Genomic DNA, 25,299 nt, shown 5'->3' on the forward strand with positions numbered 1-25,299 from the left:
ATCTGGTTTATTATTTCTATCGATCAAAATACTTCAATTCTGAAGGCACTGAAAATAGCATCCTTTTGGCAATTTTCTATGTGGAAGCCATTTTGGATGGTGGTGCTAGAAGAAGCGTCGTTTATGAAGTGTGCTGGAAACTTGGAATTACTGAAATCCACTGTTTTTTAAGCCTCATTTGAAATCTGTCAGTTTCTTTTTTTCCACTTTAGGTAAGCATTTGGTACTAAGTACAATTAAAACTTCAACTACGTACTGAGCTGAAAACAAGTAACATATAGTGAGTGCCGTTTGTAAGTGAAAATGTATTTACTTTATATTATTTCGTAAATTTTAGTTTTTTATGGTTTTATTATTTTTGTAAAATTATTGATCTAATTCATTTTAATGACGACTAGTAGTCAAGCTTTCAAACAATTCTGCACAATGTTAAAACGTTCCTCTTTAAGGACTTTTTTTTTTTCAGTTGGTTTAAAAATAATGTAGATAAATTTGATACTGTTTTCGATTTCTTGTACTGAATAATAAACAACATTAAATTCAAATAAAATTTGTCTCAGTTATTCACATTTGTGTTTTATTATGCATCATTTATGGCTTCATTTCCTTTTTGGCAACTGTTGTTTTATTTTGTTATGTTGGTTTCTTTTTTTTCTTATTTTTTATACATCAATCAGCTGAATCATGCTGAATGCTACTAAATGAAATCAGTGACCACCAGGTTTACTCTTTACTGTTGAATTACTAACAATCTTCTACAATGGTGTATTGATTCTCCTGCTAATACAAGTTTGTGGCTGTATAGAAGGATTTAATTCTTTAAAACTAATTCACTAACAATGATAGCTCTGTATCTACAAGTGTAAATGGTAGCATTTTATTTTTAAACTTCTACTGTTTTTCTTTTTTATGTACTATTTTCTAATAAGTAAAAAAAATTGTTTTTTGATTACTTATCTAGTTCTGGATATTCTACCGTGATAAACAATTAGTAATTCTCTAGTGTGTTAGTTTAATATTTTGTATATAACATTCAATTTCTATGACACTTAATTTCTTACACTACTTTTTTTTTCTGATTAAGTCAGAGGAAACATTGATTTATCAGGTCCTTTATGATCTAATGAGTCGGCTTCTTCAGTGTTGTCCCTCTTTTAGAGATATATTGTATTATTTATTTCCTTTTACTTATATATTTATTTTTAAGATTTATCATTTAGGCCCCCTTATTCCTTATTGTATAGTTGGTTGTTAATTACAATCAATTATTGTTAATCTATGCTGTAGTATTGGCTGATTAAAGTTTAGAAACTGTTTGATATAAGTTTGAAGAATGATATTGTTATTATATTCTGATTAATGAAAGTATTTTTTTTCACTAAATAGAAGTTTGGTTTTATGGTAATAAGAAATGTTTTTTCTGTATTACCGATTCCTTCCCTCCCTAGTTTATGTTGCCATGATGAAGCCTTCCAAGCAGAGAATTGTAGTTAATATTTTAAGATAATTAACTTTAAATGCATATTTTTATAATACATTTTTATAACCAGTGGATTAGTATTTGCATGGATTACATTTAACATTGTCATACAACTATCTACTCTTAATCTGAGTAATTTTGCTTATAGCTTTTAGTTGTAGTTATGGTAACTACATTTTTATTTTTACGAAACTTGTTTTTCTCATATCGTAAAATTGTTTTAACCAAGTCGCATATTTCTAACAATCCTGTTGAGTAAACAACCAATAATGATGCATCCATCTATTATTTATATTGATAATATCAAAATCATCTACATACTCTTCTGGGTTGACATGACAATTATGGTTAGGAAGCTATTTTTTAATGTTCCCAGATTATAATTTTTGGGCTTCACCATTTTACTATATGAATTTTAATTGAGAAGTTGCTGTGAGCAAATATTTACCTTTGCTCAATCTTCTTCATGCCAACCATTAAAAGAATATAACAATGAAAATGCAAAATATTTTATCTTTATTAACAAAAATAATATTTGAACTACACTTCAATTATGAAGAAGTTGGTTAGGGTTGTTCCGGTCAAAAAAAAATCAGAAATAGTAATTTATTTTCCTATTTCTGATTCTCTTTTGATCGCAATCCCTAACCATCTTCAATTAGTGTTTAGAATGTGTAATACCATGTTACAAATAAAGTATGAAACATTTAATATAATTAAAAAATCAAACATGCACCAGAGAAGTCGAAGAGTATATGCTTATATTGAAAGCAATACTTATTATTTCACTGCAGTAGAATAATACTAAATGGAACTATTATCAATAATAAATTTTACAAGTTTTCTGCTGATGAGCACCAATACACTAATTACACTAAATGATCTGTGAAATTAAAAGGTAACCTCATTAGGGATAAACAAAAATTAAAAAAATCAATGCTAAAAGTACAAATTCAGAATTAATTATCCAATGATCTATGCTTCCAAAGTTTTATTCTTGATCAATTTGCCATTATATTCATTAACCAAATTATGTTATATGTTCTACAAATTATCAAATTGTTTTTTTATTTTTACACATACTACAAATGCATGATTAACGGCTCGAAATTTGGAATCTTTCATCAATTATCTTATGCTTGGTGTTTTGATGTAGGTCTGTTTTTTAATAAGTTTTTTCTAATTGAAATTTAATTGTATGGTCACTCCATTGGCTTAGAATTAATTTTTTCATGATAGTGAATCATTATTTTATCTTTTATGTGAATCATTCCAGTTAATCTGGAGAAATGAATTTTTTGTTTTATATTTTTAGGATTATACTATTATGTTCCACTTTTCAAAAATATTAACTGTTTTGCATGCAATAGTGATATTGATGTATGAGTGAATATTATTAATCAAGTCAAAGCTATTTATAAGTAATTTCAGCATATAGAGGGGTGAGTTCAGTTTTTTGTTCCACATTGGAGTATTTAGTAAGGGGAAGTGCTGTGAAAAATTTTAAATCTGAATTTTCAACTGAAATTCACATTTAAAGGTCCCTTGAGTTTAAATATCTAAGCCTCATAAAATGTTGTGTATGTATGTGAACAAGCTAACTCAAATAATGTACCTAAGGTGTGTATATACTTAGGATGTTAAATTTTTTTTTTTGTGAAATTAACTTTTTTCATAGGGATTTATAGTTTAAAAAAAAAGATATTTAAAGTTTAACCAAATGATAGTTTTAAATTAAAGTAAAGTGAATTACAGCATTTTACCTTATATTATATGGATTTCATTTGAAATGGCATCCTCTCAATATTCAACTATTATTTAATAATATGATTAAAAGGTTATGTTATACATCTGCTGAAGTTTTCCTTTTTTGGGAGTGAATGATCAGTCAAGTATTTATTGCCACTCCATCCAGCAATTTTGCTTTTTGGACTTACAGCTTAGCACGTTCAGTGTTTGGCCTTTGTATCATTTTGGTGGTATATTTCGTATACGTTTATTCTTACTTAAGGATCGGCCCAATGTAGTTTTCTATGCTTAACTTACTTAACTCTACATTCTTATTTTTACACTGTTTATAGTGTATTCAGCCTGGTTTCTTTCTTTCGCATTTTATTAATGTTTACTTTTTATTTTAGTATTAGTATAATTTATGAATACATGACCCGCCCCAGGATTATTGTGAAAGGAAAAAAAAGAATATGCAAGTACGATTTTTTGTTGATAGCAATTTTTGATCACTGTCAAAACTTAAGGTATCCCCCAAGTTTATAAAACTTCAGAAACCCCAATTCAGTCCTTGTCAACTGAGATTGAAAAGATAATTTATTTAATTACTTATTTAAACTATTCATAAATAACTCTTGCAGCAAATGATAAAATAATGAAGAAGAGGTTATCTTAGTGTGGGGGATATGAACATATGTATAGAAAGGAGGAAACCATTCCCATCAACTATTATCTCGTCGATTTGCTAGAAGGAGGTATTTTAAATTATATCAGAATTATTTTTCTAATTTAAGTTACTGAATTAAATCATTGAATCAATTGATAATTTCTTTAATAACAAATGGTTTTCTTCTGAAGATCAGATAATATAAGTCAATTCAAGGAAAATATTCCTTGATTTTCCCCCCTATTATAGATTTTGTGTATTCATTGAATAATGGAAGCATAGATAGTATTCTGTGTCTAAAAACTATAAAAAATTGTATGTGGTAATAGAGAAAAAACAATTAGTTCTTAATTATACTGTTGTAGTGTATTATGGTTTTCAACTAACAGATTAATTAATCATATAATTTTTAATGACAGATCATGTCAGAGATAAAATTATCATTATTAAAACAAGGCAATTAAATTTTAAATGTTGATAGAAATAAATATAAATATTTACTTCTTAAATGTACAAAAGGTTTATGGGCAAAAAATGAGAAAATTAATTTATACAGCTGAGACTCAAGTCTACACCACTAATGACTTCAGTTACAATGGAAGAATTTTTAATATTATCAATAATTTGAACTACCAATTTAAAAGTTCTTTATATTTAAATAATAATGTGGAAATCTTATCAGAAGACAAGTACTCAGGAAACTTCTAGGTTACATTCTCTTCTAGCTGCTGCTCTCTTGACCAAATGGTTGGCTATGAGCTGTGCATCAATGCTTTAAGACTTGTTCATCTGGCGGAGGCGGAGAAAACAAAAGAATTTATAGATAAAACAGCCTATATATGTATATATTTAAATACTTGCAGATGACGATAATTTTGAAAGAAGAATATAAATCTCATCACCAAGGTTTCTTTATAACCATAGTAAACATTTTTTTTTTTAAACCATAAAATATGGAGCTGATGTTATTTTGTATAAACCCAAATCAAACACATTAAATTATTATTCATCTAGATTTTCATATTTTAATTAAAAGTCTTTAGTTCTTTAATATTTTCTTGCCTAAAAAGAAAGTAATCCTTCATTGAATGCACCATTGACAGCAATAGTTATAAAATTCATTATTGCTTTTGTAATTGGCCTTTTGATACCCTCTGAAATTATTTTTATTACCTAATAAATTTAAAGATATGATGTAAATATATTTATTTAATAATTTAATTTGCTGATAGTTACATTAATGATCTCAGAGAGTAATTGTATACTTACCTCTCTGTGAAAACTCTTTATTGCATTGTTTAATGATGTATCACACTGGCTTTTGTGGTGAGCCGAAGTAATGTAATTCTAGATTATACAGAAAAAAATTAAACTAAACTAAAAATAAATATCTTAAATAACAAACAACACATTCTTTATTGAATAGGTTTTATTTGTTGAATACAATAATGTAAGGGAACACCTATTCCTTAATCCGTCAGCATATGTTGGAGCATTTTTAGCATTCATAATAATTTCGATTTTATCATCTTGTTATATTTTTATTATCATCTATCTAATTGTTTTCATTAATGTTTGTCACTGTGCAAATTTGCATATATTATTTTTAAATTAAATTTCAGATGTCCTATTAATTTTTTTTTCTTTTAATTAAATAATCTTATTATTTGTTATATTTAAATGCTACCTATATTAAATTTCAAGTAATTACACTAACACTTTTATTACATTTCAATGTAAGAATACCCTCCCTTTTTTTAGTTTGATCTATGATAAAAAAAAATTCTATGCCAGTGACAAGTAGTCAATTTAGAAATGCTTTCTTAAATTGTACGATTAATGATAACTTAAAGTTTTAACTTAATTACTGATTTTCTATGTTTTGAATTTACACAGTGAATGATATTTCAGGCATTATTATTGTTCCAACTCAAAAAAAGAAAATTTTATTAAGGTTGGATCTACATTATTCTTGTGGAATTGTATTATTTTCATAATTTTTTATGATATTTATCTATGTCTCATAATTTAATTTTATTTGTATGGGTCTTAAGATTTAGTTATGTGGCATTAAAAATTTATATTGGTCATCATAATGTTGATTCATACTAAAAGGAATCTGAATCATGTTATAATACTGTGCTGAAATTCTTAATTTCGACATTTCATTTTATAGTTTATACTAATATAATCTTCAACTTATTGGTAAACATAAAAAAAAAAAAAATACCTACAACTGAAATAATGATTAAACTCAGTCATGCTAATTATGACTGAAACAATATTTTGTGTCAAACATCAGTTCCTAATAATAGATTAAAGAAAATTTTTAAAAATGCTGGCCTATTGAAACTTTAATAATAAATTAAATTTTTATTGATTAGTTATGGGTACAATTTCCTGATTAAGAAAATATTTTATGTGGTTAGAACTTGTACGTTATCTATTTGATACCAGCTGAATCTTCCCTACCATTTTACCAAATATTTTTGTCTCTTGCTGACATTTGCTTGCCATATAGGATGATTCAAGTATTAGCGAATATAGTTTTAAGTCCAATTATTCCTTTATGATTTTTTTTAACCTATCATCTTTCGTAAGAATCAGCTTTGGAACATCTACCATCTATGGACAAGATAGTGAGTGCATTTTATTACAGAGACACACCTATTTGCCCAAGCCCATATTTAACACATTTATTATCATGTCACCTATATTCATCACTATTTCTTCAAGGAACTATATATGTCACTTCTTGGCCAAGGTAAATAGGATTTTACAAGCAATTTATTATAGTTTAATTTTTAACTCGAGCCATCAGTGGAGTTAGTGCTAGAAAAATTAAACACTTCAAATATTTAATATATATAAAAGTTTATCTAAAATGTATTCACTTGACTGATTCACACTGTGATGAACTTGTTACAATACAACCTTACTTTGGTAGTAGATTTATTAACTTCGTACTCCCAGTGTTTTTATATTTTGGAAGCAAAATCTTTGACATCTTTGAGATTACTGCCAGGACAAGATTCGTGTTGTAGATCTCAAATATTGTGGCACAGAATCAATTATTAAAAAGTACCTTTGCAACTTCAACAAGATTCAACAGAAAAAATGAACATTTGATTTACTTCTTCATGTCACCTTACTGGCAATGCTTCATTTAAAAATGTTGAGCACTGTTTTGAAGTGGTTGAATACTTATTTACATAAGTTAAAATAATCTTGACCCATCGAATAATGTAAACATTTTTTTAATTAAATAAAATCCATAATATCCGACTTATTAGAATTATCAACATATTAATGTCTTTTACTTAGTAAGAATAAAATTACAACCCAAGCCATCAAAGGAGAGCGATATGATATTTGCTACTCTATTTTTGAAATATTGTTATTTGTTATATTGGTTAATCACTCTATGATAATATGCATTAGGAATTTGTGCATTTCATTTCTTGTTCTTTATATATATTTTTTAAATCTCTTCTTAATATAAAGTTGATCATAGAGATGTTCAAAGGACTTGAAATAATGTACTTGTTATTTTGTGTTTATAGACAGATTTAATCTTATATAACTTTGAAATGAAATATGTTTGTAGGCTGGAAGTGTGAACACTTTGCTGCGAGACCGGTGGTCCACTCTTAAAAATTAGCTTATTTAATTCCAAGTTTTTTTTAATTTTTAAAGTTTATCTTCTGTAGTGACTTTGTGTCATAGGTTCTAACTTGATTATCTATGGTTTCTTGGGAGCATTTGATAGCAGAGGATTTTGATTTATTACTCATATCTTATTAGTTTATTAAGTTAAAGTTCCGAAGCATTACTTCAACTTGGGTATGGATGGAAATGTACTCATACTTATTTAAAATATTCTTTCATTGAATATTATAACTAACTAACAAGACTACTTATCATGTGTAAGTGAGTACTCATCCTCCTGCTATGTTGGATTAGTATTTTCGAACTAATGCATTTTTTCTAGCATTACCATTTTATGTTAATATCTGCTGAAGTTAAGATTTTCTCAAATTTTTGTTTTGGTTCTTAAATCTTTCTGTTTTAGTTAGGTTAATTTATTTTTTTTATTCAGTTTTATCTTTGGGTACTAAATACAAAACATTTGTTAGAGACTCCACTAAATATCTGAATAAAAAGTCCATAATAAAGATTAACTTTTAAATATTTAATAAATTAATGCATCACTGAACTTTCTTTGAAAGGTTTCAAGATATCAAAACCATGAGATTTTGCCTAATAGTATCTATTTTATAAAAATAGCTTAAAATCTTCTAAAAAAAATTATGCCTGGATATTAATTTTTTTTAAACAGTATGATATAAATAGATATTAAAATGATCATCCTACTTGTCTGAGACCGCAGCTCTACTGATAGTATAAAAAAAATAATCAGCTTCAACACATAATATCAAATATATCAAAACTTAGATATTAAAAAATATATATCAAAACCATGAGATTTCCCTTAGTAGTCTCTAATTTCTAAAAATAGCTTAAAATCTTTCAAAAAATTATTCCTGGATATTAATCTTTTTTTAAATAGTATGATATAAATAGGTATGGTTAAAATGATCATGCTACTTGTCTGAGACCACAACTCTATTGATAGTATGAAAAAATAATCAGCCTTAACACATAATATGAATAATGAATTTGAGAACTTAAAATAAAAATATGATGGCCTGATTTAATTAAATTAAATTTACTTTGATACACAAAACATCAGAAATCCTAACACAGTAGTTTGAAATATAACAACAAAATTTAGTATGACTACTTAACTGAGATCACAACTCTACTGATAGTATAAAAAAAATAATCAGCTTTAACACAAAATATGAATATTAAATTCTAAAGTTTAGGAAAAAAGATTTTGAGAACTACAAAAGTGACAATATGTTGGTCTGATTTAATAAAATTAAAATACTAATTAAATTTACTGAGACACAGAATACCTCTGAGGAATCCTAACAGTGGTTTGAAATATAACAGTAATATTGAATACTTAATATTGAACTCTAATTAATTTATCACTGAACAGACAATTTTGACTCCCTTATTATGGGGTCAAATTGTTGAATTATTGTTAAAACCTAATAAAAATAAACTCACAAATCACAGAAGTGAACTATTAGCTCATAGTATGATGGAGCTGCTATAAATTAAAATATTTCCTATGAAAAAACATTAATATTAATGCTACAATCATGTTACTTCACTGAAAAATATTGGAAAAAAAGAGGATTCAGTTTCTTCTTTTTACTTACTGGTTCTATTTAGTCAGATCATTTTAACCCACTTCTACGATATATTACAAGGTAATTCTGTATATAAGTAAACCTGTATCCCAATCTTTGCTAAATATTGTATGCATTTATAACAGAAAACTTAAATAATAAAAAATATTAAAGAACTGCCTCTACTTGCATGAGATACCAAATTTAGGATATACTTTTTACCAATTGAGCTTCCTTAATCTGAACATACATTGTGGTAGACAGTTATGTATAAACTTATTTCTTGATAAAATGAAAGCATCAACCTTCAGTTTGATTTAAAACATGAAAAAAACTTAAATATACTTGTACAATTTAAAACTACATAATATGTCCCATTTTATTTAAATAGGTATTGCTACAATATGTGGAGTGTGTGTAAACACTTTCATCCCAACAGTACTTCTAGTATTCAGAAGAAAGAAAACTGCATAACATGCTTTTGGTCAGCAACTTTGCCATTGACTCCTAGATTCTGTGATGCATCTAATAATTGTCCTGGTTAATAATAATTTATCATTGTAGATGTTTACTAATAATAACCTTTTTTAAAAATTCGATATGAAATGTTTTAAACTCTGTTTTGTGTATGAGCAGGAAAATTTTGTTTTATGTTAATTTTTAAAGGAACTGTATGTAAAGTTCAATGTCATGAGTCATATTACCTTGTCTAGATTTGCAAATATTTTATTTATTATTATCCATTTTAGGAATTTAGTTTAAAAAAAAAAACAAGTAAACTTTTGTATTGATGACAAGGTGGGTAAAAACACACTAATATTGTAGTAACTGCCCAGAGTTACTTTCCTTATCTCACCTAAGTATCTTACATTACAATAACCTAATTTTTCCTCAGATTTATTTTACCTTAGGCCTGGGTTCAGCTGGTGGTGACCATGTTGTGAATTGCAAATATTGCTCATTCTCTTATATGATTGTCAATTGTGAGATAAATTTTGCAAATCCTCCATGGCTTGATAAATGTTTCATTTATTCCTGAAAAATCAATCTTCAGGTATTTTTTAAGGAGGACTATTTTTTAATTAGTTATATATATTTTAATCTGAAGATACACTGTAAATAATTTCTGAGAATTAATTCCTACAGACTTAAGCTTTTTGGAGGAGGTGATTTCAGAACTTGTTCTTTGGAATGACTATTGAAAGCTAAGGAGTCTATAATTACTTAACAGAATATGATTGATTGCATTCATGTGTTTAGATGAATTTTCCTCTAAATAATCTTTAAAGTTTTAACTCTGTTCACTACACAGTTTAAATTCTAAAAATAACAGCATATTTTTAAAAATAATTAAACTTGATAAACTCCCCTTCCACCTTCATCTGCGAGGGCAACTAATAAATTTACTTGAAAATAAAAACAAAAATTAAATTAAGATAGACCTCTATTAATGCAATCAGGACTCAAATGCATGCAATGTCAAGTCAGGACTTGAAAGGTATGGTTTAAATGTCTGGAAATCCTATAATTAACAGCATATTCTATTTAAAAAAATCAATTTGTCGAACACCTCTCCCCACTTAAACATGGAAGAGAAAGTAACGATTTGAAATAAAATAAATAATCCATTACTATTATCAGTGAAGGCTTCAGGTGTGATGTCTAGCCAGGTCTAAAAAAAACTTGTAACTTAATAATAAGATCATTTATTTCCTATTTTAAGATTAAATTGAATTAACAAAATTTGCTGCCATGTCTTGATTGATGTTTCATTTTTTTTGGTTTGTATTGTCATATTGAATAAACATCTCTTAAGGCATGATACCATTTGAAAGGGAACTGAATATGTCATTGTTACATGTGTGGTAATATGAAATAACGATTTGTTTTCATATTACACTCTAAAAGTGATTTTTTTTGTGAATATTGAAATAAACCCTGAAAATTAGAATAAGTACATTAAATCTGATCTTAATACCTTTCCATCTGTAATTCATTATTTTAAAACAATAGGATAATTCTAGACACTATTGCCTCATTATGTTTGGAGATATGTGTTCCAAATCTTTAGTTTACTCCTTTATCTTTTTGAACTTAACGTGCTTATAGATATCTTTTTATTTACTTAAAGTTATTTCCTTGTATTGCTTATTAAAATAATGAGTGAAATTGATTATGTTTGTTGGCATTCTAGTTTCACGTTTATTTGGCATAATGCTTGCATTTTCTATGTTTGACAGGTATTTTGGTGACGTAACTCTGCTTCTTTTAGGTTTTCATAGGATTATGTTGTTTTCTGTTATTGGTGTATTTTTAATGGACCATTTTAATTTGTCTTAGACTTTGTTGATTGAAATTATTTTGTAATATAGAAAAACTGCTACGAAAATGAGAATTTTATGTTTTTCTTTTATTACTTGAAAATTGTATCAATTGAATTTTGATAATTTCACATTTCTAAAAGTTTAACTACCATTTAAAATATGTTAATAAATTAAATTAAACTTGAAATAAAGTAAATTCTATTATAAATAATATGCCTTTTATTCCTTATGATGGAAGTGCTGGCAGTTTTGTCTCCTGAAAAATGTGTGATTAATTTGTCAAAGTAATTAGGATCTTAAAAATAAATATGTTTTTATAGTATAGTTTTATTTTAAAAAATTCTGAAAATAATGAACTTAATCAATCCCTTGTGTTCCACCAAAAAATGTTTCTTGGAAATGTTGATTTTAATATATTTCTGTTTGTGTAGAATGTTCTTTTATTATTTATTGTTCACTTACAACGGTTATTTATCATCGTAGATTTGTAATGTCTTCATAATTTTCTCAGTGGTATTATTTATAAATTACATTGTCCAGGTATTTATATTTTTCTGATTGTTAGAGATTCTATGGAAGCTCAAATTTAAATTTTTCCTGATTATATTCTGTAAAAAGAAAACTAAATTTAAAATCATTCATTAATAATAATTAAAAATTCTTTATGACATATTGGTTCATATATCCTAATAGGAGTTGAAGTGGCAACAACATGATGAGTGTGATAATACGTCTGCAAAATCTTCCATGGGCTGCTAATGCTGCAGATATAAGAACATACTTCAGTGGCTTATCGATCCCGGAAGGTGGTGTTCACATCGTTGGAGGAGAACAAGGAGATGCATTTATTGCCTTCAGGTACTACAGAAATCCCACATCCTTACACCTACATTAATATAAATATAATATTTTGCTAAAAACAAATTTTAATATTTTATTAATTTGTATACTTTAAATAACATTTGGTCTAAAAAAAGTATCTAAATAACTGAACTTAAATTGGATTAAAAACAATATAACCAGTTACTTTAAAAGGAACATATATGAAACATTGTCTTTCCAGGTAAGCTTTTAGTCTGGTTATGTACTTTCACTTTTCGGTGAATTGTGAACCTTAACATTAAATGTTTAAATTCAGAAAGCTATGCTGTTTTCATACTATCATTGATTGAGGCAAGGAATGTCTGCTCTTGTAACATTTGTATCAATTGGTGTGTATTATTGTTTTCTTTACTATGAGCTCTTGTATCCTGCCTAGACTAATAAGGCAATTATTTCCTTCCATTCAATTATTTAAATACTACTTAGTACTGTATATTTTATCAGTGATTTTCTGAAGCAAAAGGTAAATGTTCTAAATTAATTAGAATGTTAGCCACTTTTGCTTGACATTAATTAATCTTATTGATTTAATGCTTACCCATCAGTAAATTAAACTTTTGAGTTGTGTATGACATTGCTTTGGTAGTGAACAGATCGACAATTTATGGTATACTGAACAATATCACAATGATCACAAATTCAAAATATATTATAGAATCCGTCGTATCCCGTAATCTAGTTTGTTGGTTTATATTAAAAAATGTTTTTGTTTTCATAAATTGGAAAAACAATTGTGATTTTATGTGTCTGTTATCTATCAGTTCTGAAATCAGGAAATAATTAATATGAACATACATCACCTTTACAGTATATGATGGCATGTACTACATGGAAAACACGCTGCCTGGCTGTGATATGGAACTAAATTGTACAGTTCAGGATTGGCTCTCATATGCATCATCAATAATTGTTGAATATTTTCTACTTACTAGAACTGTAAGATATAATATTCGAGCTCTTCAGCCGACAGTATTTTGAATACCTGTGCACGGATGTTGCAACTGTTATGCTGAATTTTATAGTTATTGTTTAAATAATGACATTGTGAGAGGCCAAGATCCTGTAATTCTGGATAAAATATCTTGTTTTGTTTTCATATTTTAGCAAAGTAACAATTTTATGAGGTTTTTAAATAAATTAAAAACTATTTGGCTCTGATAAACCATTATAATAACTAGAAGAATCTTTCCCTAAAGTCCCAGCAAAGCGGTTTCATCTGATAATTGTCACATAATGCTTATCAGAACAATTTTATTTTAATACCAAGGTTCAATTTAAAAAAAAAAACCAGGATGAAATATACTCTTTATGATTACTAGGAACCATAAGTTTTACAGGTGATTGAGGAGGCAGTAGTTAGCTGTAGAAGTTTTTGAATATATACAATAGTTTGGTTTAATGTGAATTGAAGATGAAATCACAGAAACAGACTAGTGACACAAAATGCTTAACAAATATTTAATTTCTTGTAGCAAGTTTTCATTATAATGCATCCATTACAGATTATTCTAAATCATTTGTAGTTTTTAGAAGATGATGTTTGACTTAATTTAAATCATTTTAATATTTGTTGCTTATTACTATAATTTCTGGATATTCAAGGGGTTATATTATACTGTTTAGTGTATGACTAAATGTATTTTATATTTTTTTTTGTATAATAAACGCTGTGCAATTTTTTTTTCATATATAAAAAGTTCTGTTTATTTTAATTTCAATAAACAAGATTATTTTTTGGATGAACTCATTTTTTAAAAATTGGTTCTAGAAAATTATTTTTTCTAACTAAATTATGAGAGCATTGTTGAACACTGAGATCCTACACCAATTTTGAAATAATTTGAGTTATTTATTAGCTTGGATTTGAATTTAGTTCTGTGAGACATACAACGTAATTTTACCTTAAAAAATGTTCAACATATCCATTTAGAACAACTACTTTTATTAATTTATATGAATACAGTGCATGGACCAATTGAAATTTGATTAATATCTAAGTGAAACAAACTCAAAAAACTATTAATCAAGTGTGACAATAGAAGTCATAAAAAGTTTATTGAAGCCGCCAGTTGGGCTATCATTAGAAATTTTATGGTTTATACAAAAGTGCAATACAAGTTGATTTAGTATATTCAAATAGTATATAAATGTGTTTTTATACTGATTCTTAAATTTGTTCTGGTATATCTTAATCAACAAGGTAAGAGGGATAATTTCAGTAATATGTAATTGATATGTGTCTCAGGAGCTACTTAATTAAGTTAGGGATGTATAATGAATAATAAGATGATTTAATTTATCTTATTTAAATTTGGTGAATAATTTGGATAAGACTGCACCCAATTATATCTCTAAAACAATTATCAATGCATATGATTCTTCACACCCATCCCTAACGGAAGTAGTTACCTTTTTTTTTTCGTTTCACAAAGTATATTTATGATGCAGGTGAGATAAATGCATGTAAAATTCTTGTGAAGCTAATGCATGTTGGTTGTCTTAAGATATTTATATTCCCCTTGGAAATATGCTTTATTGTAATTATGTTTCAACCCTCAACACTACAGGAAGTACTAGGTATTGCTTTCTGGCAACAGGTGTGACTGAAACCCTATAGCATGTTTTTTTTTTTTAAATGATATATCATCCCTTCAATATATTTTATATTTATCATTGCACTTATAGAAATGGATTAGTTGGAAAATAAGTTAGCTCAGAAAAGCAAGATGTAAAACCCATCTTTGGATAAAAATCTGCTGTGATTTATTAATTTTTAATATTAAACAATTAATGTTTTAGATAATTTTGATGATCTGAAACAATTAGGTTTTACATGTTGCCAATTATTCATTTTGTAAACTAAATTACCAATAAGGATGATTAAAAAAGAAAAAAAAAAGGGCTAAACAGAAGACCTAGTAAAAAAGATGTGTCTGGGTTGACACTTCAGGAGGATTAGTTTAGTAGCAGGATAACATAAAATTCTGTTTTGAATATGTAGTAAATAGTACTTTGGTATGTGGAGGAATTATTGGGGTAATTTAGAGGCTTACGCAATCAGCTTTTGTTTTCAACATGGACAATAGCAGTGGCATGTGTTATGGGTTGTAATCAATTAATGTTTTAATTTGTACTCGTGGGTCTACTGAAGGATGCCAGAAATAATAATACATCTATCCACTAGGGACTTGTTATCCAGCCTATAGTAGAGTGTGTACAACATACAAATCTAAGGTTCTACTAAATTTAAAATATTATTAATTAATTGTAGACCTGTTGGTTGATGGTGTTAAGAAGTGGTTTTTCGGTGCTAAAAATTAAATATTACTGTTGTCGACTTTGGTTTAAATATTAATTAATCAATACAATTATTTTTTATTTATTTCTCAGTGTTTTTCGTTAGACACGTGTTGAAATGTTAATTTAAGGACTTTTGTGATAGTATAGGATGGAGTTATCAGATTTTAAATTATGTGTTGATGTTAATTCTCAATTCTACATGATTTTTGATTTAGTTGGTTATGCACTCTCATCGTTGGAAGAGATCTAGCAGTAATGGTTTGCAGATGACTCATCAGCTCAGGCCTGCTCTGGGTTGAATTTCCAGATGAATACCATGGAGTTGTTTGTTGCCCTCAGCGGTTCATTTTCTTTATACAATGCGTAAATTGTATTGATGCAAATTTACTTCCTTGCTTACTTAATAGTTTTTATAAGGTATTTAATTTATGAAATGATTAACTGGTATTTTTGTTGATGTATAGAGTAAACAGTCAAAAAATTAATTTGCGATTGCTATTGAAAGATTTAGAACAGAGAGGGGCTTATTCGTGCAGCCTACTGCCGAGAAGGCCATAATTACATATAATTGTACTTAACGTTTACCATTTTCTTTAAACAATCATTTTTCTGATGGTCTACTTTGGTTGTAGTGTTTGACTCTTCCAGATCTGAATAGTTTCCTAGGAAGCATTATTATGATGCACGTTATGAAGACTGATGTTTGTAACATTTAGTCCTATATACTCATTAGCTGTAAAAAAAAAATTAAAATTGATTTATGAACTTCGGTGTTGGTCTTGTATGTTACTATTGTGAAGATTAGGCTGTTTTCAATATTTTCGTTTCCCCAGTGCTACTGTTGGTCTTGGTTTGCCGTACCTGTTGTCTAATGAGCTCAGTTGTACTCGACATTTTTTTACAAGGGGACCGCAAGAAAATAGATAAAAATAAAAAAAATAGGTAATGATTTCGTAGGTTTTCGTGATTGTTGCAAATTGAATTAAACAACTATAAACGGATTTATCAGGTATATTTTAAACATTTTTTGCCATTTCCAAACACGTTCAGTGTCAGTTGCCACTATTTACTGTAATGAAAAAACATTTGGATCAAGATTCATTTATTGGCCTGGTTTAGTATCAACTCCATTTATTGACATAGTAAAATAATTTAAAAGTACATAAATTTAAATATTTTGGTTTATCAATGGTTAAGATTTTACATATTCAAATTTATTATCCAATATTCTTTCTCAATACATAAATAATAGTAAAAAATCGGTCTCGGTCGCTTGGTACGGAACGAAGGACGACCAATACAACATATCGCTAATCCAAACAGTTGATTTGCCGTATTTACGAAAATACTAAAAGGATATGTTGCCGTAACACAATCAGATGTCTGCTTTAAATTAAAAAATAAATTTCCGTATATTTCGGCAAATTAACATATCAATAATAGCACTGCCCACCGCGGCGCGGTAGTGTTGTATAGGACCTATGTAATTAGCGCGCACTCAATTTTTCTAATGGGCGTGAAATTCAAAATGATTTAAAATAAAGTAATACCAGATGGACCAACCACAAAAGACAGGCGGGCCGCAGGTTGAGTATAGCTGCTAAAGCTGGTTGACACCTGCTTGCCATGTTGAAGGTTGGTCAGTGGTGGTTGACCTACTTGGCATGTATCCATGACTACGTAATTAGTGGCTCAACATGAAGTACAGAGGAACGTGAAGAAATTCTGGGTGTAATCCTTTCCTCTCATTAGGTGGAGGAAGGGTAGTTTAAATAAGTTAATTATAATTTCAAAGGTTTTATCTCTTCCTCTTTTTATTGCATAATTATTGTTGTTTGAAAAAAATAAATAGAACCTGGAAAACTGGGAGCTCCAGGAGAAATACCCTTTTCCCCATGTGCTCCCACTTCATAGGATTATAAATGAAAGACAGAATTACTTTACAATAGTAAAAAGAAACAAAATATTTATCCGAGATTGAGTATATCAACAGAAACGGGACGCCTTCATTATGATGGATGCAACACGGACTGCTTGTACAGTGCTCATCTTGAACTAAAGCGATAGAGGAAGAAGCAGATTGAATCCGCGTTAGCGTAGAGTAGTGATTCCTTTATCTCCATGTGTGCATAGTTCGACCGTGCTCCTTGCCAGCATTTCAGTTGTGAAATACGTTTCAGAACGGCTAATTTAGCGTAAAAAGGTTAATTTAATTTTCTTTTCATGTAATAGTTATTTATTTTCACTGAATAACTAAACTTGTTTAAAAGAAATAGATTTCTTATTATATACCTAATAAAAATGATAGTGTATTCCATCAGCCTTGTTACCCCCTGTTTAGAAACTGCGTTCTTTACATAAAGGGAGTAGTAAAATCTCAAAAACTGAAGACATCTGTCCTTGTGACGGGGATTTTAGTTGGTTACTATGAAATTTCTGTGAAAATCCGGTGCCAATATCCAGGAACCACCATCGTCAGTAGTTGACAGATATGTTTAAAGTTTTAAGGGTATATGTTATGAAACTATATGGTAATTGGGTGAAATTACTGTTTTCAATTCATTGTTAGGGAGTAAGATGTTCGTTCATTGGAGTGTTGTCCTGTTACAGGCTTCCTTGTGTCGACGCTAGATGGAAGCCTTAGTGGATTTTATTGACCGTTGAACAAAGCATCTTTTTATCTCTGATGGATTGCGTTTATTTTGTTATTATGATTTTTTTTAATTAACATCATTTTACATAATAATTATTTAATTAGTGTCAATGCTACAGGAGAACCTATCAGGAGTTCTTGGTACCTGTTGTAATATTAAAAGTTTTGGGGAAGGAGTCGCATGTACGAGACTATCTATATTTCGAGGGAACCACATTATTTGATTTGGGTGGACTTTCAAAGCTGAGAACAATGAACAGAACATAAGCACACCTGTTCTATAAAAACACATACAAATATTTAGGGGTTCATTTTTTTTTTATAAGTGATGAGGTCAGGACTTAAGCCATCGTCCTTGGATGGAATGGGAAGTCCCACTGAATCTGGCGAGATTAACAAATCCGGTTACTTGGGCTTCATGACAAGGCGGTAGTAAAAATGGGTTTACACTACTTAACTTCATATTTCCTCTATCCTTCTATCCTTTCTAGAGCCTTTCAATCTCACTTGGATAGTGCATTAAAAAACAAAAAAAAAATGTAATATACATATGCACTTATATAATTATGTAAGTTTTTTTAAAAATAGCAGTTGTAATATGTACCTTAGCAATCTATATGATTCTGGATGACCCTTTTATCAACAATTTGTTCTGATTATCAAGCAGTTAGATGAGAATGTTTTAACTACCGTTAATAAAACATGAATTATTGTGTAATCTATATTGTTAACCTAGTTTTAGATGTATTACTTATCTTAATGCTGATATATTTATGCACCCATAAATAATTTTTTGTCCTATTTTATTTCACCTGATTTTCCCGCCCCTCATAAATTGGTGGTTTGGTCAGATTTCCCTTTCGTTCCTTTGTAAATTAGGGTCTGGTGTTTGGTCCTTTAATTGAGGAAGGATCTTGATTTTAGAAAGTTTTTATAAACAGTGTTTCGATCTGTTTACAAAATAATTTTGTGGAAAAAATGTTTATTAATAAACCTTTTTAATACCTAACGTGAGTATAAAATGATGAATTCATACCCTTTGTCCTGTTAGTGTAAACTTTGAATACGTTGAACCAGAACGTACTAAGGAAAGAAGTTAGTGTAGTTATAAACTTTCACTTTGTTGTAATTCCGACTGCTATGCAGCGATGCATTACGGGGCTTTTTAAGGTCAATAATTTGGAATATACTCAGCCTCCATTTCGGCACCTTTGTTCCTTGAAATCGATCGTTATATCCAGGAATGTGTCTGTTAAATATTGCTATTAGTAAGCAATTTCCGGAAACAACAGAGTAGTTTTTGATAAAATAAATGATTTTAACTATTGTGAGTTACCGTTCCAGCGTGTTTTTTATTTTATTTATAAATTATCAGATATATTGAATTACAACTATAAATATCCTTAAAATGGTTCAAAACAATTCATAAATAAGATACAATAAATAATTTCATCAAATATTATTGTTTATTGGGTTCTATGACCTTTAGGGTAAGAGAGTTGTCCTAATTGTATCATTGCAATTTCTGACTTAAGAGTTTCTTTCCCACCATGTACAACCCTTATTGCCCCAACAAATATTTTTTTTGAAACTTCATAAACAACAGAACATAGTATTTCCATTTTATAGCTTATATAGATTATAAACAATCAATGAATATTAGTGTACCTTTTTCATAATATCATTTTAATTTTAAATTTCAAAAATCTGACAATTAACTGACAAATATTGAATTATAACATTTTTTATTGAGCCAAAAATTTTAAAATTTTATTATTAATCAAAAATACATTAAATTTATTTTTTAATTAGAAAAAATATAATATATTCATTATTTTTTAAATTTTTTTTTAGTACTGACGAAGATGCTCGCCAGGCTATGTTATTGGATGGAGGTAAACTTAAGGAGGTCAAGATTAAACTTTTCCTGAGCTCTCGTGCAGAAATGCTGAGAGTTATTGAACAAGCAAGACAGCAAACTTTAACTGTTCAGAATATCATCCATGGTACCACAGCTCCTCCCACACAGTCAACCACCTCTACATCTACTTCTGTTGCTTCCTCATCTTCACTGTCTAAAGTAGAAGATCAGAAAGAGGAAGAGGAGTATAAACCTAAAGATGATGATGTTTCCCGTGATAAGAAAGATCGTTATCGATCTCCTAGTAGAGAAAGAGGTAGGTCTAGAACCAAGGACTCCAAGGATAGATCTAAAGATTCCAGAGACCGATCCAGAGGAAGACATAGAGATGGAAGAGATAGCAGAAGAAGGCGTGACAGATCAAGAAGTAGAGATCGTCATAGGTCTAGGAGAAGCCGATCAAGAGAAAGGAGAAGAAATTCAAGGGAAAAAGAAAAAGAAGCTAAAGACTTCCCTAGGAATAAACAGAGAATTTCAAAAGATGTTGAGGAAGATAAAAATGGTCCTAATTCACTTGATGAGTCTTCATGGGAAGGATCTCATCAACAAAAAGTTCCTTTGTTACCTGATCCTCCAGCTTTACCTCCTATGCTCATGCAAATGCAAATGCATTCAAATGGAAAAGAAATTGTTCCACCACCTGTACCCGTATTAAATTTTCCTCATGATTCTGAAAGAAGGCCACCATTTGCATACAATCCACAAATGGGACCTATTCCTCCTCAAGCATACATGCCTGCAATGAGGGGAAGGGAAGGGTGGAATCCTTCTCAGATGGTTGGTGTTATGGATCCTTTACAAATGGGTTTGCCCAGACCTATGATGAATAATGTTGATATGGGAATGGGTGGTTTTCCTCCAACATTTGGAATGAATTCTCCAATGTTTCCTAACCCAAACCCACCAGATCCTAATGGTATGTGGAGGCCACCCTTGATGGGAATAAAAGGTCCTGATGATGTGAAGAACGATTCAGAAAGTGATTTATGCATTGAAATACGAGGACTTCCTTTAAATGCATCATATATTGATGTGAAAAAACTATTCGATGGATTATCTATTCCTCCAGATGGCATTAAAATGATAAATGATAATCAAGGTAATCGGACTGGTATTGCTTATGTTAGATTTAGTGTTCCAAATCATAAGAAAGCTGCCTTAAACCAGAATGGTAAAAAAGTTAGGAGTAATATTGTAGAAGTTATTCATCTGCGTGATGCTATTTACAAAACTGCAATAGATAATTTTAAACCAGACAAAGATGTTTCCTTAAATACTGTTGACATGGAAATCGATAGTGGAGATAATGCAGAAGACATGTGGCCTCGAGAAAATAAAAGTAGAAATCGCAATAAACATCAGGATCCTAGAATAAATAAAAGTAACATAGACCCTGATGAAAAAAGAACAGATTGTGTTTTATTACAAGGTATTCCAACTAATTCAAATGACAATGATATATCTGACTTTTTTGATGAACTAGGCATTATACCAGTCAATACACATTTTGTGTATGATAACATGGGACATCCTGTTGGTAGTGCCTTCTGTCAATTTAAAAACTTTGAAGAAGCAGAAAAGGCTTTGTCAAAAAATAATGCTCCATTAGGAAGGCAAATGGTTAGTATTAAGAGAGCACGGAGAGATGAAATGGAACGTGCTAGGCAGACACAAGGTGGCCCCATGTGGTCTTTGCCCCAACGCCCACCTGTACCAATGAGAGGTTCTGGATCTGCTACTCAAGGTTATGGAGAAAGAATACCTGAACCTGAACGATTTAGATTTGAAGAAAGGGAAAGGTATCCTCACGATAGGTCCAACTCAGGCATGGAAGAAAGAAATTCAAGATATAGGGGTGGAGAAAATGGAGGAATACCACCTCTAACTAGAGAAAGAGGTCCTATGAGAGGTGGGCGTGGACCAAGAGGAGGTGGTGGGAGTGGACCAAGGGGAGGTGGTGGGAATAATGAACATTATCCATCAATGCAACATCGTGGAGGCCCTTCTAGGAGAGGTGGTCATCGAGAACGTTCTCCGTATATAGATGATACTACATTGGAAAATTTTGGTAGGCCAGGCTGTGTGGTATCTCTAGAAAACCTTCATTTTAGAGCAGATATAGATGAAATTATAGATTTCTTTGATGGATTTAATGTTGAACATGAAAATGTTATCAGAAGGTTTGATGACAATGGTAGGCCAACTGGTGATGCCAGAGTAGCCTTAAATACACCTGCTGAAGCTATGAGGGCTGTAAGAATACTTAATTTTAAAATGCTTAGAGGAAGAACTGTTAAAGTGTCATTGTTGCAGTGAATATTGATGAAGTTTGCTGTTATTTTTACTGTAAATACTCATCGAAAGAACCTAGTTTTATTTAAAATATTATATTGACACAAGTCAATATATAGTGTAATTTTTTTTAAAATTATAAGTGCCTATAAATCAATTGGCTAGTGTGCTTTTTGTTAGTTTTAGTGACGAGTAAATCTCCTCTTAAAACTTTATTATGTTATTTAAAGAGGTCGTGAATTAATTAAACATGAATAGTTAAATACCAAATGATTTATTTTCAAAATTATATTTTATACATGGATGTGTATGTATATATGTAAATATTCCTATGTTTGTAAATTTTTTTTTTTTTTTGTTACCTGATTAAGAATTTAATCAAACTCGTAATTTTTTTTTGGTTGTATAAAATGTATTATATAGGATAAGAAATTAGAAATTTACGTTACCCTTGATACTTGGAGTTTTATATTTTCAAATCTTATGTAAAATTTAGTTTTATATGAACAGTACATTTTATGTATAGATAAATATAATTGCACTTATTACATTACTTAATTTTATATTCCTGTGATTTCATCATTTTACACCATTGTGTATCATCTAATATTATAAAATGGGATTATAAGATAAATTTTAAAATTATTTCAACTATTTAGGTACAAATCTGAAAACCTCTAATAATGAAAATCTTTGTAATGGGTTATATAAATCTTTATAAAGAACCTATTAAAGAGGATTCTTAGTCAACAGAAAAATTTTGTTCTGCAACTTATTCTATTTTGATATTTGGAGATTTAATTCTTTTTGAGTTTCAATATATTGTTCATATGAAGCAAGTTAATGGTCAATTTGATGATGAATTAAATCTTATAAAACCTGCTGTTACTTTATTTCTCATAGGACTCTATCATATTAATAGATTACATATCTTTAAGATTAAAAAGAATTGAAAATGTTTTAATGTGATCATTATAAGAAGAAATACTTTTTTTTTTGGCACTATGGATAACTATGAGTTAAGTAAATAATTCAATGCTTTGTTAATTTTTTTCTCCTAATTTATTAATGGTAATTAAATATTGATATCATAGAAACATGTGATATGTTTTTGACTAAATATAGATTAAAATAGTTAAGAAAACTATTAATAACATTTTTTTTTACAAAAGCAGTTTTTACTGTCAGGCTCTTCCTCCTCATGTTTCTGTTATCTTAATGCTCTCTCCTCTTCCAGAGAAACCTGGACTGGGAGAATTTTCTCCTACCTGACACAATGGCTGTTGGCTTAGATTTTTCAGTAATTGCGAATGGAGCTTTTTAAAAAATGAATTATAGTAATATATCCATGTAGTACCCAATGTAGTAACCAATGTACCATATTAGGCATTTAAAGTTAAAAATTGTTTTTTACAATTGGACAATTTTATTTCTGAATATTTTATAGCCTAATAGTGCATTGGATAATCTCAATAGAAATTAATAAAATTGACAATTATGAGGTAAATATAGATTACAATATTTTTAATTTTATACATGTAACATATAGAAAAAGATTCTTTTTCTACTGTTACAGATTTCTTTTTTATGGTCTCAAGATCCTCATTATCACTAAAACAATCTTTCAGTTCATTAGTTTCAGTTAAAAATTCTCTGTTGACTCGGTATATTTTCTTGGTCCCGAAAGAGCATATCTAAAAGAAAGGTTATAGTAAGATTCTTTCCTTAAAGAATTCATGATTATTCTAAAAGCAGCTCATAAAACGACAATTTATTTATAAGTTTGTTACTCGAAAATTTCTCATTACCGCGCATCGATATTTTCTATTTGTGAATCCAAAAAAAAAAATTCAATTGTGTCCTTCAGACGGATGACATCGTTTTGTTTTTTTCATTTCTATTTATAAATAAAAAAAAAGAAAAAAGTTTTCTTTCTTCATTTATTCTAATAAAATATTTTTACGTGGTCTGAAAACCTCCAATTGTTAATTCTAAAAACTAATGAAATCAATTTCAGTTAAAACCTATTTTTCTTCAGACATAGGTTCCTTTCTCTACTGTGGACCCTCTATAAACTATTCCATAGTTAGTGAGGTTATCAAAACCTAACCATGGTCTACGTTACAGACTATACTGTATATCTACAGAATATGGAAGTACAAAATACTTTTTTTTTTTTTGTTAGATGTGCTACTGTTCAACCAAAGCAGCGATGGGTATAATATTTTTGGGAAATACCTTACACAAAAAAGGTTTTGATATGCTCACTCCGTGCTTTGGTCGCATCCGCCTTTTCGTAACATTCAGGACTCCTTTTAAGGTCGGCAACTAAGTTCCATTCCACCCCTCAAAGAAGTTGGCCTGAAGTCAAGAAACCACATGAAAAGTGAAATCCTAAAATGAGGGATTTTAGATGTTTTCAACTCAAAATTTTGGCAGTGAAAAAGTTTTTATGAGAATCACCCATATCCTCACATTAGCAAACATTGTTTGACATGCCTCTTATAAGAGCCATTTCTTCGTTATGTACATCCTCCATCCGGAATGGCCCCTCCCCATTCCTTGTTAGCCCCTGGCAGTACAGCCACTCTTGTCAAACCGCCTTCAGCGGACCCAGCTTCCACATCTTATAATGCCACAAGGCAAAAGAAGATATAAATTATATGTAAAAAGTGTATATATCCCTTAGATTTAAGTTATACATATTTGTAAATGTTTAATTAAATAAAATTTAGGAGGTAAGAAAAAAAAAAAGAAAAAAAAAAAAAAAAAAAGTACATCCTCCATA

At 29.2% G+C, this 25,299-nt stretch overlaps 1 protein-coding gene across 7 annotated transcripts; it reads left to right on the forward strand.

Moving 5' to 3' along the window:
- Positions 1–29: 29 nt before the first annotated feature.
- LOC106689639 (RNA-binding protein 12) lies at positions 30–23,394 on the forward strand. Of its 7 annotated transcripts, none has more exons than XM_014434734.3 (4): positions 30–293; positions 3,850–3,963; positions 12,157–12,321; positions 20,153–23,394. In XM_014434734.3, the coding sequence occupies exons 3-4, from the start codon at positions 12,176–12,178 to the stop codon at positions 22,533–22,535; spliced, it is 2,529 nt and encodes an 842-aa protein (XP_014290220.1). In that variant the 5' UTR covers positions 30–293; positions 3,850–3,963; positions 12,157–12,175; the 3' UTR covers positions 22,536–23,394. The 7 variants fall into 7 exon arrangements, with proteins under 7 accessions (XP_014290220.1, XP_014290222.1, XP_014290224.1 ...); XM_014434736.3 differs by having other exon boundaries at positions 30–212; XM_014434738.2 differs by lacking the exon at positions 12,157–12,321.
- The last annotated feature ends 1,905 nt before the right edge of the window (positions 23,395–25,299 follow it).

Source organism: Halyomorpha halys, unplaced genomic scaffold (genome assembly GCF_000696795.3).
Source record: "Halyomorpha halys isolate HHAL.00 unplaced genomic scaffold, Hhal_1.1 Scaffold1421.1, whole genome shotgun sequence".
Lineage (NCBI taxonomy): Eukaryota > Metazoa > Arthropoda > Insecta > Hemiptera > Pentatomidae > Halyomorpha > Halyomorpha halys.